The sequence below is a fragment of the Carassius gibelio genome, chromosome A21, assembly GCF_023724105.1.
Source record: "Carassius gibelio isolate Cgi1373 ecotype wild population from Czech Republic chromosome A21, carGib1.2-hapl.c, whole genome shotgun sequence".
Lineage (NCBI taxonomy): Eukaryota > Metazoa > Chordata > Actinopteri > Cypriniformes > Cyprinidae > Carassius > Carassius gibelio.
This window is the reverse complement of record NC_068391.1, coordinates 7,080,863-7,097,384: the sequence shown is the minus strand read 5'-3', so window position 1 is coordinate 7,097,384 and position 16,522 is coordinate 7,080,863. Positions and strand designations below refer to the sequence as shown.

General features: G+C 37.4%; 1 protein-coding gene across 3 annotated transcripts in view; it reads left to right on the top strand.

Moving 5' to 3' along the window:
- LOC127941526 (whirlin-like) overlaps positions 1 to 16,522 on the top strand; it is a 181,686-nt gene that overhangs the window by 161,710 nt on the left and 3,454 nt on the right. For all 3 annotated transcript variants that reach the window (XM_052536668.1, XM_052536666.1, XM_052536667.1), the window contains 4 exons: positions 11,201 to 11,272; positions 12,267 to 12,789; positions 14,359 to 14,522; positions 15,183 to 15,305. In XM_052536668.1, the coding sequence (XP_052392628.1) occupies positions 11,201 to 11,272; positions 12,267 to 12,789; positions 14,359 to 14,522; positions 15,183 to 15,305 (882 nt within the window). The remainder of the gene's footprint in view (positions 1 to 11,200; positions 11,273 to 12,266; positions 12,790 to 14,358; positions 14,523 to 15,182; positions 15,306 to 16,522) is intronic.

Below are 16,522 nucleotides of genomic sequence, written 5' to 3'. Positions count from 1 at the left end.
CTTTTTGTCTGTATGAAAAAAGGTTTTGAAGTGTTTGGAATTTAAAAATGCAGGAAAATTAATAATTCCATTTTTAATGTCATTTAAAAAAAATCACCACGACAAAACCGTTCAAGCTATCCAAAATCTATTGGCAATTTAAGTTGTTTAAAATGTTTTGGCATCATGTAGACAAAGTTTGGTGTGTATAGTGTTACTCTCCTCTGAGCAGTATGCATTAATTCACAGCTAAATGTAAAAAAAAAATCCACATTCAAATCAAAATAGCTGACTTCCTGTTGATCGTAGCTGATGACTGTGAATTAGAAAGTTGTCCGTCTTGATGAGAACAATTTTTGTACCGAGTTTGGTGTCTGTAGCTAAAACTAACCCCCCCACTTTTGACAAAAGGTGGCGCTATAGAGTGCCTCTTCCACGCCCTCTTACGAACTTTTGCCAGTGTTTAGTTATCATAAATACTGATATGTGTTCTGAGTTTGATGAAATTCTAAGCATGTTATATGCCTCAAAATCACCTGAGAAGTATTCCAGTTTAACATGTTGCCACGGCAACAATATTTTTAGATATCAATATCCCCCCAGCAGATTTATATAGGCTGTGTTTTAACATTATTCTGATGAAGTTTGAAGCAAATTGAGTAATAATAAGATGCTGAATTCAAAGCATTTTGAAAATGACACACTTCCTGCTGCCAGTTGGTGGCGCTATAACTTTGACTCCTAATAGTCACATATATGCGATCGACATCATACAAAGAATAATCTGATGAAGTTTGATTAAAATCAGGAAATGTATGTGGATGGTATTAGACACTTCCTGTTTCTCATTTCTCGCCATAATTTCAACACCTCGCCACGAGCAAACCGTTCGAGATATCAAAAATCCCCTGGCAATTTTTCATCCCCAATGTCTTGAGATCATGTTGACCGAGTTTGGTGGCAATCCGCAAAAAAACCTATGACAAGTATTTCAAATTCCAGAGCATGCGCTTTTTACATAACTCTAAATAGCTGACTTCCTGTTGGGCGGAGCCTATGACATGCAATACGAAAGTTGTTCAGCACGATGAGATCTATATGTGTACTGAGTTTCATATGCATATGTGTGATAATGTGTGAGCTATACATCAACATTTCTGACTGTGATCCAGGGGGCGCCGTAGAGCCCCTGTGCCACGCCCGGGTCCCAGCCTCTGCAGGCTCCTAAAGGCCACAGATTCCAAAGTGTGCGCAAATTTTCAAGAGTTTTTGAGTATGTTAAGGACCCCAAAAGCCCCCACAACTTTGACGAAAAATATGAATACTAAACCCTAAATAACCAACTTCCTGTTGGGCGGAGCCTATGACATGCAGTACGAAAGTTGTTTGGTTTGATGAGATCTACATGTGTACCGAGTTTCGTGTGTCTACGTGCAAGTATGTATGATATATGGCCCTCAGTATTCCAGGGGGCGCTGTAGAGCCCCTGTGTCACGCCCGTGTATCTGTCTCTGCCCAGCCCTAATGGCCGCAGGTTCCAAGGTGTGTGCCAATTTTCAAGAGTTTTCGAGCATGTTAAGGACCCCAAAAGCCCCCGTAACGTTGGAAAAAAATAATAATAATAATAAAAAATAATCCTAAGGAAAACAATAGGGCTCTCGCCCTCCAGGCTTGAGCCCTAATAATAATAATAAAAAATAATCCTAAGGAAAACAATAGGGCTCTCGCCCTCCAGGCTTGAGCCCTAAATATAGCTGCAAGCAGCGATGGTGGGCTCAAGCCACCAATGCCATCGCCACCCCGGTGGCATCAGGTAAACTGTGCCCAGCGGGCACATGCATTCACAATATCCCTCTGGCAGTGAGGTTTTAAAGGATATGGCAGTTAAAGGGTTAATCCGAATCATCTAGACTTTAAAATCACATTCACAGAACAATATATATATATATATATATATATATATATATTTAGTAACACTTTACAATAAGATTTAATTTATAAATATTGTTAACATGAACAATATTTATATAGCATTCATTCATGTCAGTTAATATTCCAAACTTAAACATTAAAACATTGTTTTATTGTGATTTGTTTCCAAGCACATTGTACCAATTCCAAACCATATCAATCTTAAAGCTGCAGTAGGGAGCTTTTGACGATCTAGCGGTTAATAAACAGAACTGCTCGCGTCTTGCGGAAGAACATTGTAGCTGGAGCTACTTCTCTCTGTTTATGTCTATGAAGAATCACAAAGGTACTGGGTTACTCCGCTGAGCTTGATTTTTTTCACAGATTATCTGTCTCATATTCTACTGTCAGGACATAATGACAGGTTTAATAAATATGTAAAAAATAGTATTTTTACAAAAGTTCCCTACAGCACCTTTAATAACTACCATTATTTTTTATTTAATAATTTATGAGTGCTATACAATAGTCCAGGAAAGCTGGAAGAGAAAAACTCCTTATATTCATGTGTGCAGAATTATTAGGCATGTTTTCTTTTACAGATGAAATGCGCTAAAAAAGAGTTTTAACTCAAACTGTTTTAACTCAAAGTCGAAAATTATGAAATACCCATGAGAAATATCAAACACAAATGCAATACAGAAATGGATAAGTTAAGACTTGACCATTGTACAAAAATGCTGACTGGGTCATGAGGTCAGAAAAGAAGAAGAAAAAAAACAGGTCAAGAAGAACTGACAAAAATAATTGCAAAATAATTAGGAATTAATGTGAAGATTAATTTTTAGTCAATTCTGCAAGACAGACTTTCAGGAAAGGAGGTGGAATAAAAATGAGCTCCTAAATCTTAATCCCGGATTCAGGAAAATATATTCCTCAAACCATCGGACAAGAGGAGGTGGTGCTGGTCCTTCACGAGTCACTATAATCTGTTCATAAAGCCTATATATAAAGTCTTAATATATAGTATTTCACAATACTTCATGGTATTCTAATCAAATAATTTTTTGGAATCTTAGATCTCTCAGAACCTGACACATTGTAATTCTGAGACTCCAGGAAAGTGGCAGTTCTGTAAAATGTTGGCGCTGGAGACTAAATGCTCCCTGATAGTTTCACACCTAATTCACTTAACACACACACACATTACCCACAGTGACAGAGGGACAGAGTGATATCAGATGTATGATAGTTTTTTAATTTTCTATCATCCATATAGTGTTGTATAGTCATGAAACTATGCATATTTCACATATTTCCTATGTGTACATTTTTTTGAAGTGTTTAGAAGCTGCACTTAAAAAAAATAAAATAAAAGACATTTACTGGTTACTTTTTTACTGTTATTTCAAAAAATCACCACGACAAAACCATTCAAGCTATTCAAAATTCATTCGCACCTGTTCTGTAAGATACATTCTTTAAACAGTGGTAAAATAGGATGTGGTGCTGATCCTTCAGGAGTCACTCAAAACGTATCTGTCCATAAAGCCTATAAAGAATTATTCTTAATATACAGTTCACAATACTTCAGCTTGTTATTCTAATTAAGTGAGGGTCTTTTTATCAGTAAAATACATAAAATACATATTATTTTTCTTTGAAAGACTTCTATAAATGATTTAAATCATACTTGTTTCTACAATAATTATTTAAAAGTAATCCTATAGCTCCGTCTGGTGGCCATTATTGGTACTAAGAATTGCAAGCTTGATTTATATGTTATGATAGTTTTAATTTTATGCTGGCTCTTGAAAATGATAAAGCTATGAAACTTACTGTGCTTCCTTCAAATGATGACTTCTACGTATATAAAAAATTATGAAGAGTTGGAATTAAAAATTTTAAAGATATAGTAAAATAACTATTGTATTTTTTTATGTTACTTTAATAAATCGCTATGGCCACACCATTTAAGGTATCCTAAACCCATTCGAAATTGAACATCTTCAGTATATGGCTTCATGTTAAAACAGTAAAACAGGTGTGAACTACTTGTGTCTTCTTGGAGGAGTATGAATTCATTTACAGGCTGAGTTTATCATAAATCCACAATAACATTTCTGAGTTCTGTATCAATCTGTGTTGTTGTTTGTTTATTTTTATTTTTTTATTTTTCATAGGAAGATAACTGACCCTTTACTCTCCTTTTTAATAAATGTGCCTATAAACCAAGAACAAGCTATTTATAGCTGTATGGATTTACATTTAAAAAATTAGCCTACGGCAATCATTCTAAACAGCTTGAATAAAACCTGTTAATATTTATTATAGACCACTGTAACTGTGTATAATCTAACAAACAAGTTTATTATGAAAATAAAAGTGTGTTCACCAGATAAATTGGACGATAAAGAAATTGCTAACAATAGTATAATAGAGCATGTTTTAGGTTTTTAGGCGTTTAGATGCAGAAATGGACAAATCAAATGTAAAATAAAATATAATTGATTTAATTAAATATAGATTAAGTCTTGTTAGAGCAAAATAATAAATAAATACCTACACACATTAAAAAAGCAGCCAAGATTAATGAGTTTAATTTTTTATATAGATTAAAATTGAAGACAGAAGCAGCTGGTATATGCGGTCACTTAATATTAAAATCCAGTAGATCCACTTCAGATTTATTTCTCAACAGTTTATGTTCACGTGGCTGTTTTCGTTTATATTAGCCAAGCTATTGTGTATTTTGAAATAATCTTGTCCGTGATGTGTTCGTTCTTACGACGAAAGGCAGAATCCTGCAGCTCAAAAGATATATGTTATTATGCCAGTCGCGCTTTCAAATAGTCTTGCACACATAAACGGGTCACAAACACCTGTATTTAGCTCGTGTTGTGTTATAATGGGTGTATTGTGTGCATTTATGGCAATAATTTATTTTAAAAAGCTCTTAAACAAGAATAAATTCGTTTGTTTTGAACTTGTGACACTGTACGCGCTGATCGGAGGCAGTGATTTCAGATAGGCAGCCGCAAATATTTCATTTTCACACAAACAGTTCAAAAACATCTTAATTTAGCTCTTGGTGTGTTCTAATTGGTGAATTGTGTGACATCGCTGCAATACTTTATTTTTAATAGCTATAAAACAAGAATAAACTCGTTTTTTTCTGAGCTCATCATTCCACACGCTCTTGTTTAGAGCGGTGATTCATCTCTCGTGTTTCTCACGTATCACTGACCACACATCCATTATTAATGAGCCCTGACCTGGTAATAATCATATATGTTGGTTTAGCTTGTCAGTGTGAATTAAATCCAAGTATTATTTTGTATTTTAACCGATTTAAAAGTGAAACCAAAAGACAGTCTCCTCCCTTTTTTAGTTCAGGATATGTACCTGTAGGGGCGCTATTTCTCTCAGACAATGGAAGTCTAAGCACACACACTCAAACAGAGGGACAGAGTGAGATGAGATGTCTGAGAGTTTTTTAATTTTCTGTTATCCATACAGTGTTGTAAAGTCATGAGACTATGCATATTTACTCAGAATAACTTTTTTTTCTGTATGAAAAAAGGTTTTGAAGTGTTTGGAATTTAAAAATGCAGGCAAATTAATAATTCCATTTTTACTGTCATTTAAAAAAATCACCACGACAAAACCATCCAAGCTATCCAAAACCCATTCACAATTTAAGTTCCTCAATGTTTTTTCAACATGTAGACAAAGTTTGGTGTTTATAGTGTTACTCTCCTCTGAGCAGTATGCATTAATTCACAGCTAAATGTAAAAAACAATCCACATTCAAATCAAAATAGCCGACTTCCTGTTGGTCGTAGCTAATGACTGTGAATTAGAAAGTTGTCCGTCTTGATAAGAACAATTTTTGTACTGAGTTTGGTGTCTGTAGCTAAAACTAACCCCCCCACTTTTGACAAAAGGTGGCGCTATAGAGTGCCTCTTCCACGCCCTCTTATGAACTTTTGCCAGTGTCTAGCTGTCACTAATACTGATATGTGTTCTCAGTTTGATGAAATTCTAAGCATGTTATATGCCTCAAAATCACCTGAGAAGTATTCCAGTTTGACATGTTGCCACGGCAACAATATTTTTAGATATCAATATCCCCCCAGCAGATTTATATCGGCTGTGTTTTAACATTATTCTGATGAAGTTTGAAGCAAATCGAGTAAAAATAAGATGCTGAATTCAAAGCATTTTGAAAATGACACACTTCCTGCTGCCAGTTGGTGGCGCTATAACTTTGACTCCTAATAGTCACATATATGCGATCGACATCATACAATGAATAATCTGATGAAGTTTGATTACAATTAGGAAATGTATGTGGATGGTATTAGACACTTCCTGTTTCTCAATTCTCGCCATAAATTCAACGCCTCGCTACGAGCAAACCGTTCGAGATATCAAAAATCCCCTGGCAATTTTTCATCCCCAATGTCTTGAGATCATGTTGACCGAGTTTGGTGTCAATCGGCAAAAAACCCTATGACAAGTATTTCAAATTCCAGAGCATGCGCTTTTTACATAACTCTAAATAGCTGACTTCCTGTTGGGCGGAGCCTATGACATGCAATACGAAAGTTGTTCAGCATGATGAGATCTATATGTGTACTGAGTTTGATATTAATATGTGCAAGTATGTGTTAGCTATGCATCAACATTTCTGACTGTGATCCAGGGGGCGCCGTAGAGCCCCTGTGCCACGCCCGGGTCCCAGCCTCTGCAGGCTCCTAAAGGCCACAGATTCCAAAGTGTGCGCAAATTTTCAAGAGTTTTTGAGTATGTTAAGGACCCCAAAAGCCCCCACAACTTTGACGAAAAATATGAATACTAAACCCTAAATATCCAACTTCCTGTTGGGCGGAGCCTATGACATGCAGTACGAAAGTTGTTTGGTTTGATGAGATCTACATGTGTACCGAGTTTCGTGCGTCTACGTGCAAGTATGTATGATATATGGCCCTCAGTATTCCAGGGGGCGCTGTAGAGCCCCTGTTCCACGCCCGTGTATCAGTCTCTGCCCGGCCCTAATGGCCGCAGGTTCCAATGTGTGTGCCAATTTTCAAGACTTTTTAAGCATGTTAAGGGCCCCAAAAGCCCCCGAAACCTTGAAGAAAAATAATAATAATAATAACAAATAATCCTAAGGAAAACAATAGGGCTCTCGCCCTCCAGGCTTGAGCCCTAATAAATAATAATAATAATAATAATAATAATAACAAATAATCCTAAGGAAAACAATAGGGCTCTCGCCCTCCAGGCTTGAGCCCTAATAAAAAACAAAGCAGATACAAGAGGGTCCTCGCACCTCGGTGCTCGGGCCCTAATAATAATAATAAACAAAGCAGATACAAGAGGGTCCTCACACCATCGGTGCTCGGGCCCTAAATATTTAAAAAGAAAAGTTATTTTAAATTGTAATAATATTGTACTGCATTGCAGTTTTTAATGTAGTTTTAATCAAATAAATTGGTGAGCCTTGGGTGAGTATTTCTTTCAAAGAGATTTTTTTTTTCTTTTCAAAATATTTAAACAATCTTACAAGTTCCAAACTTTTGAATGGTAGTGTATATACATGTATGTATATTTATGAAACTGATACAAAACATGCATCATTTTGATATAAAAATCAATGAAAAATATAGCTGCAAGCAGCGATGTCGGGCTCAAGCCATCAGTGCAACGCCACCCCGGTGGCATCAGGATAACTGTGCCCAGCGGGCATAAGCATTTACAGTAACCCTCTGACAATCAAGTTTTAAGGGATGCGGCAGTTAAAGGGTTAATCCGACCAATCTAGACTTTGAAATCACATACACAGAACAATATATATAACTTTAGTAACACTTTATTTTAATATCTATAAAAAATGTATAAGGTGTGCATTGTAGCTGACCTATATGAACACATTACAATTGTTTTATGACTGCAAGTCTTTCTTCTCAAATGCTATTGAGCTTCAAATTTGCATTTGAGCCCATGTGAAAAAGTAGCATAATTTACATATGACTTACAGTTTGTTGTAATAAATATCAAACATTCAATTTAATTGTGCATTATAGCTGTCACCTAGATGAACAATTACAGTTGTTTTTATGACTGTAAGTCATTCTCGTCAAATGCTACTGACGTTAGAAAAGTGTATAACAATATCACATGTAACTTTAGAGACGGTCCCTAAATTTGAGACTCTAGAAAGTCCAATGTCAAGACAACTTTATGCCTGTTTTATTTTCTTTAGTTTTCTTTTCTCTGTGCCGGATTGCTGATGTCCTATACCCAGGCATAGATGTCCATCCATCAATTACGAACATTCATCCGCAAACATGAGGTCTGAGCGGTCGTGAGGGCGGATGGGAGAATGGCGCATGTTTTTTTGTTGTTTTTTTTTGAGCAACTGGGATGGTGCCCCCTCTGGGAGTTGGTGCCCTACGAAGACTGCATACTATGCATATAGGGAGCGGCGGTACAATCTCGAAGATATATTCCTCAAACCATCTTACAAGAGGAGGTGATGCTAATCCTTCAAGAATCGCATAAAAGCTATTCAAGTGTACAGTTTCCTTTTATTGCATCTTGAAATAAATATTTCTGAATTCTGAATCAAACTGGGTTGTGTTTATTTATTTATTTTATAAGACAACTGAGACTTTAATCTCCTTTGTAATATATGTGCTTTTAAACCAAGAACAATTTATTTATAGATGTATTACTGCTTAATAATGACTATTATTAAGGGAAAAGGCTTTATAATCATGAACTATTTACTAATGCTTAGCTAATGAGTGCAATTATTATAAAGTGTTACCATTGCATATACTAATGTTAACAAATTAGACATTATTTTACAGTGTTACCAAATCCTTAAATAATGTATTAGTGTTTTGTAATGATTTTAATGACCTATAAGCATTTGTGAAATAGTTTTGCTTGCATTGCAGCTTAATCTGTCAGTTGAAGAGTTTTACTGTTACATCAATGAGATTAATAAATGTCATGTCACGTCACAGGTTGTCATAGGTCAGTATCAAATGAGTTTGAAATTATTATTTGCAGCACAAATTAGGGTTCTTAGGATGTTTTTAAATCCCTAAAACTGTCAGAAAAGGATAAGGCCTAAGAGATTTCTTAACCTGTAATGAAAGGAAAAAACACCACCATTAGCAACAACAAAAACAATAACAATTTAAAATACAGATTTTTTTTTTCCTGATTATTAAAGGGATGATTAGGTCTCTCTCTCTCTCTCTCTGCCAGACAGCCCCTCCCTACAGTCCACACACACTGTCACAGTCACCAACCCCCTCACACTCCCCCTCCCTCTCCCCCTCCCTTCCCTCACACAGACAGGGTGGCCAGAGTGAGATCATGTAAGTTGAGAAGTCTGAAAGTTTTTTAATTTTCTTTTATCCATACAGTGTTGTAAAGTCGTGAAACTATGCATATTTCCTCAGAATGATTTGATCTTTGTATGAAAAAATGCTTTGAAGTGTTTGGAAGCTGCAATTTAAACATACAAGACAATTAATGTTTCCCTTTTTACTGTCATTTCAAAAATTCACCATGACAAAACCGTTCAAGCTAACCAAAATCCGTTCGCAATTTAAGTTCCTCAATGGTTTTTCTTGATGTAGACAAAGTTTGGTGTGTATAGTGTACTTCCCCTGGGAGGAGTATGAATTAATTCACAAAAGAAAATTCCCAAAAATCCATATTCAAGTCAAAATAGCCAACTTCCTGTTGGTCGTAGCTTATGACTGCGAATTAGAAAGTTGTCCGTCTTGATAAGAACAATTTATGTACCAAGTTTGGTGTCTGTAGCTAAAACTAATCCCCCCACTTTTGACAAAAGGTGGCGCTATAGAGTGCCTTTTCCACGCCCTTTTAAAAGCTTTTGCCATGGTCTAGCTATCTTTAATACTGATATCTGTTTCGAGTTTCATGTAAATCTGAGCTAGTTATCTGCCTCAAAATCACCAGAACAGAACATTCAAGTTTGACACGTTGCCATGGCAACACTATATTAGATATAAATATCCCCACGACAGATTGTCTTCGGCCGTGTTTTGTCATTATTCTGATGAAGTTTGAAGCAAATCAAGTAAAAATAAGATGCTGAATTCAAAGTGTTCTGAAAATGATTCACTTCCTGCTGCCAGTTGGTGGCGCTATAACTTTGACTCCTAAAAGTCACATATATACGATCGGTATCATACAACGAACAAACCAATTAAGTTTGATCAAATTCAGCAAATGTATGTGGATGTTATTATACATTTCCTGTTTCTCATTTCTCGCCATAATTTCAACGCCTCGCCACGGGCAAACCGTTCGAGATATCAAAAATCTCTTCGCAATTTAGCATCCCCAATGTCTTGAGATCGTGTTCACCGAGTTTTGAGGTGAACGGGTGGAGTTCCTCAGAGGAGTATATCAAATTCCAGAGCATGTGTTTTTCATAAAACCCTAAATAGCCAACTTCCTGTTGGGCGGAGCTTATGACATGCAGTGTGAAAGTTGTTTGGTTTGATGAGTTATATATATGTACCAAGTTTCATATGTATACGTGCAAGTATGCATGATATATGGCCCTCGGTACTACAGGGGGCGCTGTAGAGCCCCTGTGCCACGCCCGTGTATCAGACTCTGCCCGGCCCTAATGGCCGCAGGTTCCAAGGTGTGTGCCAATTTTCAAGAGTTTTTGAGCATGTTAAGGACCCCAAAAGCCCCCGAAACCTTAGAAAAAAATTAGAAGAATAAAAAAAAAAAAAAAAAAAAAAAAAAATAATCCTAAGGAAAACAATAGGGCTCTCGCCCTCCAGGCTTGAGCCCTAATAATGCAGTTCAGTTAAAGTTAATGCTCTCTCTCTCGCTCTCTTTCTCTCTCTCTCTCTCTCAATTATAAGAATTGACTCATAAGAGTCATTTGTAACGATTCATTAAAGAAACTGACTCATAAGAGTCATTTGTATAGCGCACCCAAGCACAAAAAACAAGGCATCTCTTTTTCTTTTCTTTTTTTTGTGTGCGAGAGATGCGTGTTGGATGGAAAATAAGACTAGATGCGAGATTGAAATGAAGGACTGTAAGTGCAATGGTTTTTTGATGCCCCTCTGTGAAATGGGCCCTCAACAGAATGCAATTTGGATTGAGCTTTTTTTTAAGGGATAAAAACACGGCTGTATTTTTCATTTTTTTCATAGTCTCTTGTTCTCTCTCTGTCTGTTTGTTTCATAGTCTCTTGTTCTTGTTTTCTCTCTTTTGTTTTTCTTTCTCCCAGAATGATGATGTTGCAGAGAACAACGGGGAACAGTCTCTCGGGCGTAGCAATGCCCTTCCAGACATCTCTCTGGTAAGCCCTTCAGTTTGAGGATGAACAGGAAAGATAAAAGAGGGGGAACAGAGAGAAAAAAGAGGGAGTGGTGGAATCTGCTGAGGTGTGCAATAAAGGACATAATGAGAACTGATATTGAACACCTTGAAAATGATCAGGGGCAGATTATGACCCGTTTTGATGATGGCGTCTGAATGAAACCCGGTTATTAAAACTCTCAGCATAGGGGTGGCAGGTATGACCAAAATGTTAAATCACAGGAAACGTAATTTTGTATCAAAATATATTTCATATATAGTTTTTAATTTTAATCTAGCAAATACCATTGATTTTCTATATATATCAATCTCTCCTGTTCACATATTTTATACTGTCATGCCGCCTAGCTCGATCTCAAATGTTTGTAAAGGCACGGCTACTCAGACAGTTGTTTGATGGAAAGAGAGAAATAGACGAGATGATGACACTTGTTGCTGGGCTGAAGGCTGCCCGTTGTGAGAGAGATGGCCGAGGAAGATTGGGGTCTTTCTCAGAGAGTTTCCTGTTGGTATTCTGATGAAACCCTATTGAGCTCCAGAGCAACTCTATCAGGCACGTCCACAGGCGCAGGTCAGGAGCATGTGAAAGTAAAGTTTCCAGAGAGCATTCAGGCCCAGATAATAAAAAAAACACACACAGGCACCTCACATTTCATTTTGATTGCTTTCTGATGGCATTGACATTCATCATTCATCTGGCTTGTGCTCACCATGTTTCAGCCTTAGTTTGTTCATTTCCTTTCACTTATTATTATTATTATTTTATTTTATTTTTTTGCTTTGCCACTTGATCTGAATGAACCGATTGTTCTTGTCCTCAATGCAATGATTTGTGGGTAATTGTGGAATGTTTTAAGGTATGGGTGTATACAGTATGTGAATGTTGCATTATAAGCTGCAAGGATTGTGTTATAGATTACTTTGAAATATCACCTGAAATATGGCATCAATAAAGCTCTCCTCTTTCATCCTAGGATGAGGTTCATTCCACCTCAGATTCCCCTCCTTCCTTTAAACCTCCTCCTCCCCCAGGGCTTCAGCGCCGGCCCGGTCGAAAAGCCACGCTTAACAAACGTCCCTCTTCTAGCTCCTCCCAATCGGGCTTGTACTTCACCGCCCCTTCTCGTTCTCAGAGTAAAGAACCCAAACACCCAAAAGCACCCAAACCTCAAACATCTCCTCTTGAAACCCTCAAAATAGATGTCCCTGCACCTCAACTTTCAGTCGTGAGTCAGCATACTATCGGACCGTTCCCCCGGGTCCAGTCTCCTAGTAAGGCGAAGCCTGCTGCTGTCCAATCCTCATCTCCGATTCCTCCACCCGCCCCTAATGTACCTGCGCCACCTGGGCCGCCGCCTCCTCCTCTTCCGGCCCCCGTCCCAGATAAGCCCGCCCCTTCTTCCCCAGCATCCAATCAGCATTTTGTCATGGTGGAGGTGCACAGGCCCAACGCAGAGCCTGATGTGAACGAGGTGCGGCCGCTGCCACAAGCTCGAGGTGAGACTCAAATATTTGATGCATTGTGGGCAGCTGCGGATAGATAATATATCATTAACTTTTGTTTTATTATTTGCATTGTATAACTTTTATAAATGTAATTGACTGTGTTTTTGCAGCCTCTTGGCCAGGACTCCCTTGAAAAAGAGGTTTTTAACCTCAATGGGACTTTCCTGGTTAAATAAAGGTTAAAAAAATAAAATTCTATTCAAATTCTATAATTTCAGGTTATTTTCACCCATTTAATGGGCAAAAAGGACAAATGTTCATTTTAAAATAAGTTCAACCAGCTATTAAAATTCAATCATTCAATATTTGTGTGTTCCATGGATAAAATAACCACGTGAGATTTAAATTACTTGTTACTTTTAATATGGTTCAAAATATGAAATTAATTATGATTAATTGGGAAAGTAATACAAAGTAATCTACATTTGTAGTTATACATTTACATATACCAAATAATATAATAAAAGATACTTGATTTTTAATGCTGTCCTAAAGTAGCTATTTTATACCTGGTTCTTAAAAACAAGCCATTTTTATTCATGTTAAAAATTATTAACATTCTGCAGATTCTGCGTGACCTATGTACATTTATGACATCAGCTGTCTACCAACTGTTTACATGTAATATAAATGTTCAATTTCAGTCTGAATAAAGCAATAATTTTTCTTTTTGTCATTTAAAGCATTTTAATAAAATTTAAATCATAAAATGCACCACATTACTTTAAAATCTGGTCAATGGTTGCATAAGTCACATGACAGATAAAAATATTATTACTGAGTATGAGACAGCATACTGTGTAGTAGGTACAACATTTGGTTAGAAACTTGCTTTGCGACCATTAAGGATGTTTTACGTAGTATAAAGGGTAGTTTGAATGAAATTCGGACATACTGCATCCACCACGTTGTCACTGCCATATAACCTACAGTGTCAAGTGGGTTGCTACACTGCCATTCACGGATCCTCTCCCATGGTCTCATGGGATACTAAAGTGTCCATCAAATGCACACTTCAGTATCTTTAATGAAGTAGGAGGTCATTAGGGTACTTTTCACCATGGTTTTATTAATATAAAAATGATTTTTGACTGATATATAGTATGAAAGTAGGTATATTCATAGGCAGGTTATGTGTTCCTATATCAGCTCAAAATATAAAAAATGTTTGATATCCTGCGATGGGATGGAATCATATTCTGAAGCTAAAAAACAGCCTGCTCAAAATAACCAAGATCTACAACCTGGCAGTGACCTTTGGCAACTAAAGATGATCAAGAGGGCAAAAATCTAAGCAAAAGTGGTGTATTCCAGACTTAAGTCTGTTTTTCACAAAGTTGGAATAACAGAGATAGATAATGCAATTGTAACAGCTTCATCCAGCTTGTGAAAGTTAACCTTGGACACTGTGCAAATGCTAACATAACTTGTAATTAATACTTTAAATGTTCCATTAAGTGTCCAAGTTTAAAAAAAAAAAAACAGAAACTGTAGCTGGACTACACAAAAATCACTACACTTGATTCTAACTGTATATAAATTCACTTATTGTTCTTGTAGGAGGGACATTATCCCAGCTGTCAGACAGCGGACAAACCCTCAGCGAGGACAGTGGTGTGGACATTGCCGAATCTGGACGTCTCAGTAAGGATAGCAGCCCACGTCCTGCCCGCACCAGAGCCCCACGGGATGGGCACGGGGGAGGAGAAACATCTGCCAAACCGGTGAGACCGAGAGAGAGAGAGAGAGAGAGAGAGAGAGAAGGATGTGTGAGAGTTAATGACAGTGACAGAGGGTTGGCGTTAAAAGTGTGAATGAGAGTGAAAGAGTGTTGACAGAAGAGTGCAGTCACATAAATCTGTTTCCTCCCCCCTCCCTCTGACTGAGCGTGCTTGACTTTTTAAAAATTCATTTTTACTTTTCTTCTTTTGGTACATACATCTCCTTTAGTTTTTCTGTTCTTTCTTTGTTGACTCGTCCACTTCATCTCATCTCATATCACTGATCCAACAGCTCTCTGAAAAACCAATCTCAGTGTGCTGAATCAAGACGCGTCCGTCTTCCTTCTGGCCGTCCTTTAGCTGTTTGCTTCCCGGCTTTCTTATACGCATGAGCTGTGTTGCTGTTATCGCGGAGTGAACTAATAGTGCTTTCTGAGGACACTTGTGGTTGGGCGTAAGCCACTTCCTGTGGCCCTATTTTAGGCCGTCAGACACAAAAAAATGAGTATCATCAAAGCCAAATGTGTCTTTGCTTCCTATCTCTGTTCCCTTTCATTCTCTCTCCCTCTCTTTGATTTGCTACTCTCCTGTCTCTCTTTTCTCTATCCTCCTCTCCCCATTTTTCCATCCTGTCTCTAATCTGTCTGTGAATCTACCTTGCAGCCGGGTCTGTTGGAGCCTACATCCACTCTAGTGAGAGTGGCAAAAAGCGCCAGTACTCTGGGCATCGCAATAGAAGGAGGGGCAAACACACGTCAGCCCCTCCCACGCATCGTTACCGTACAGGTGAGTAGTCCATACAGGGTTCTGTTATCTACAGAGTTATTTTATTTAAAATAATACAAATAAAGTAAAATAAAAAAATATTTTAAAACATAATTTATACTTATGATGGTAAAGCTGAATTTTCAGCAGCCATTAATTCAGTCTTCCATGTCACATGATCCTTTAGAAATTATTCTAATATACCGTATTTTTTTGGACTATAACTCGCACCTGAGTATAAGTCGCATCAGTCCAAAAATACGTCATGATACGAGCCCTCTGGCGGCTGTAGACGGTAATGTTTTCTCTTGTTAATTTTGATAAATAAGTCGCACCTGACTATAAGTCGCAGGACCAGCCAAACTATGAAAAAAGTGTGACTTATAGTCCGGAATATACGGTACTGATTTGTTGTTCAGGAAACATTTCTTATTATTATCAACACTGATCATTTCACTGATCAGTTCTTTTAATATTTTTGTGGAAACTGTGATATATGTTACTGATGGTATTAAATTATGTAATTGATTTCTTTAGAAGTAAAACTACAAAAAATTCCAAAATATACTTTTAAGTATTATATTTAATGAATCTCACACTGTTTGTGCTACATATACAAATGACACTACGAATCGTGAAGTTCAAGGAGAGGAGTTCTATTTCTGTTCTATTATCTGATTTTGCCCTGGAAGATGGTAAAATGTGAGCGACGGTAGTCATATCTAGCAGCGAGAATGTCATGGAGACTTGTTAGGGGGTTCTTTAGAGTTGGTTTAGTAAGCAACCTCCTAAAAAACCCTAGCATCCTCATAGCAACTTGTACATTCCACTTTGCAACAGGATAGCAGCACCTTGACCAACATCCAAGCAACATGGTGTGATATTTGCACAGGCAAGCGCCTCACATTTTTATTCCTGCTGTAGTTCATCTAACAATACTGAACCTGAGTATGACTCACAATAGTACTCTGTGGTACTATTGGGCAGCTGCCAGGTTTTACAGTTGATTATACAATATCAAAACCCTCTGTCAGGTCTAAAGCCAATGCAGAGCCTCAGACAATGACAGACACAAAATGAGTCCCAATCATGTGCTCCCTGCCGTCAGTCATATATAGGTCTATAAGAGAGCCGACAGTCTTGCTGAATTAAATAATGAGCACAGGAGCTCGTTATAGACCTCCAGCTGTAGTCAGCTGTTGATGTTTGATGCCATTGTGGCAGTGGATTATTCCTGG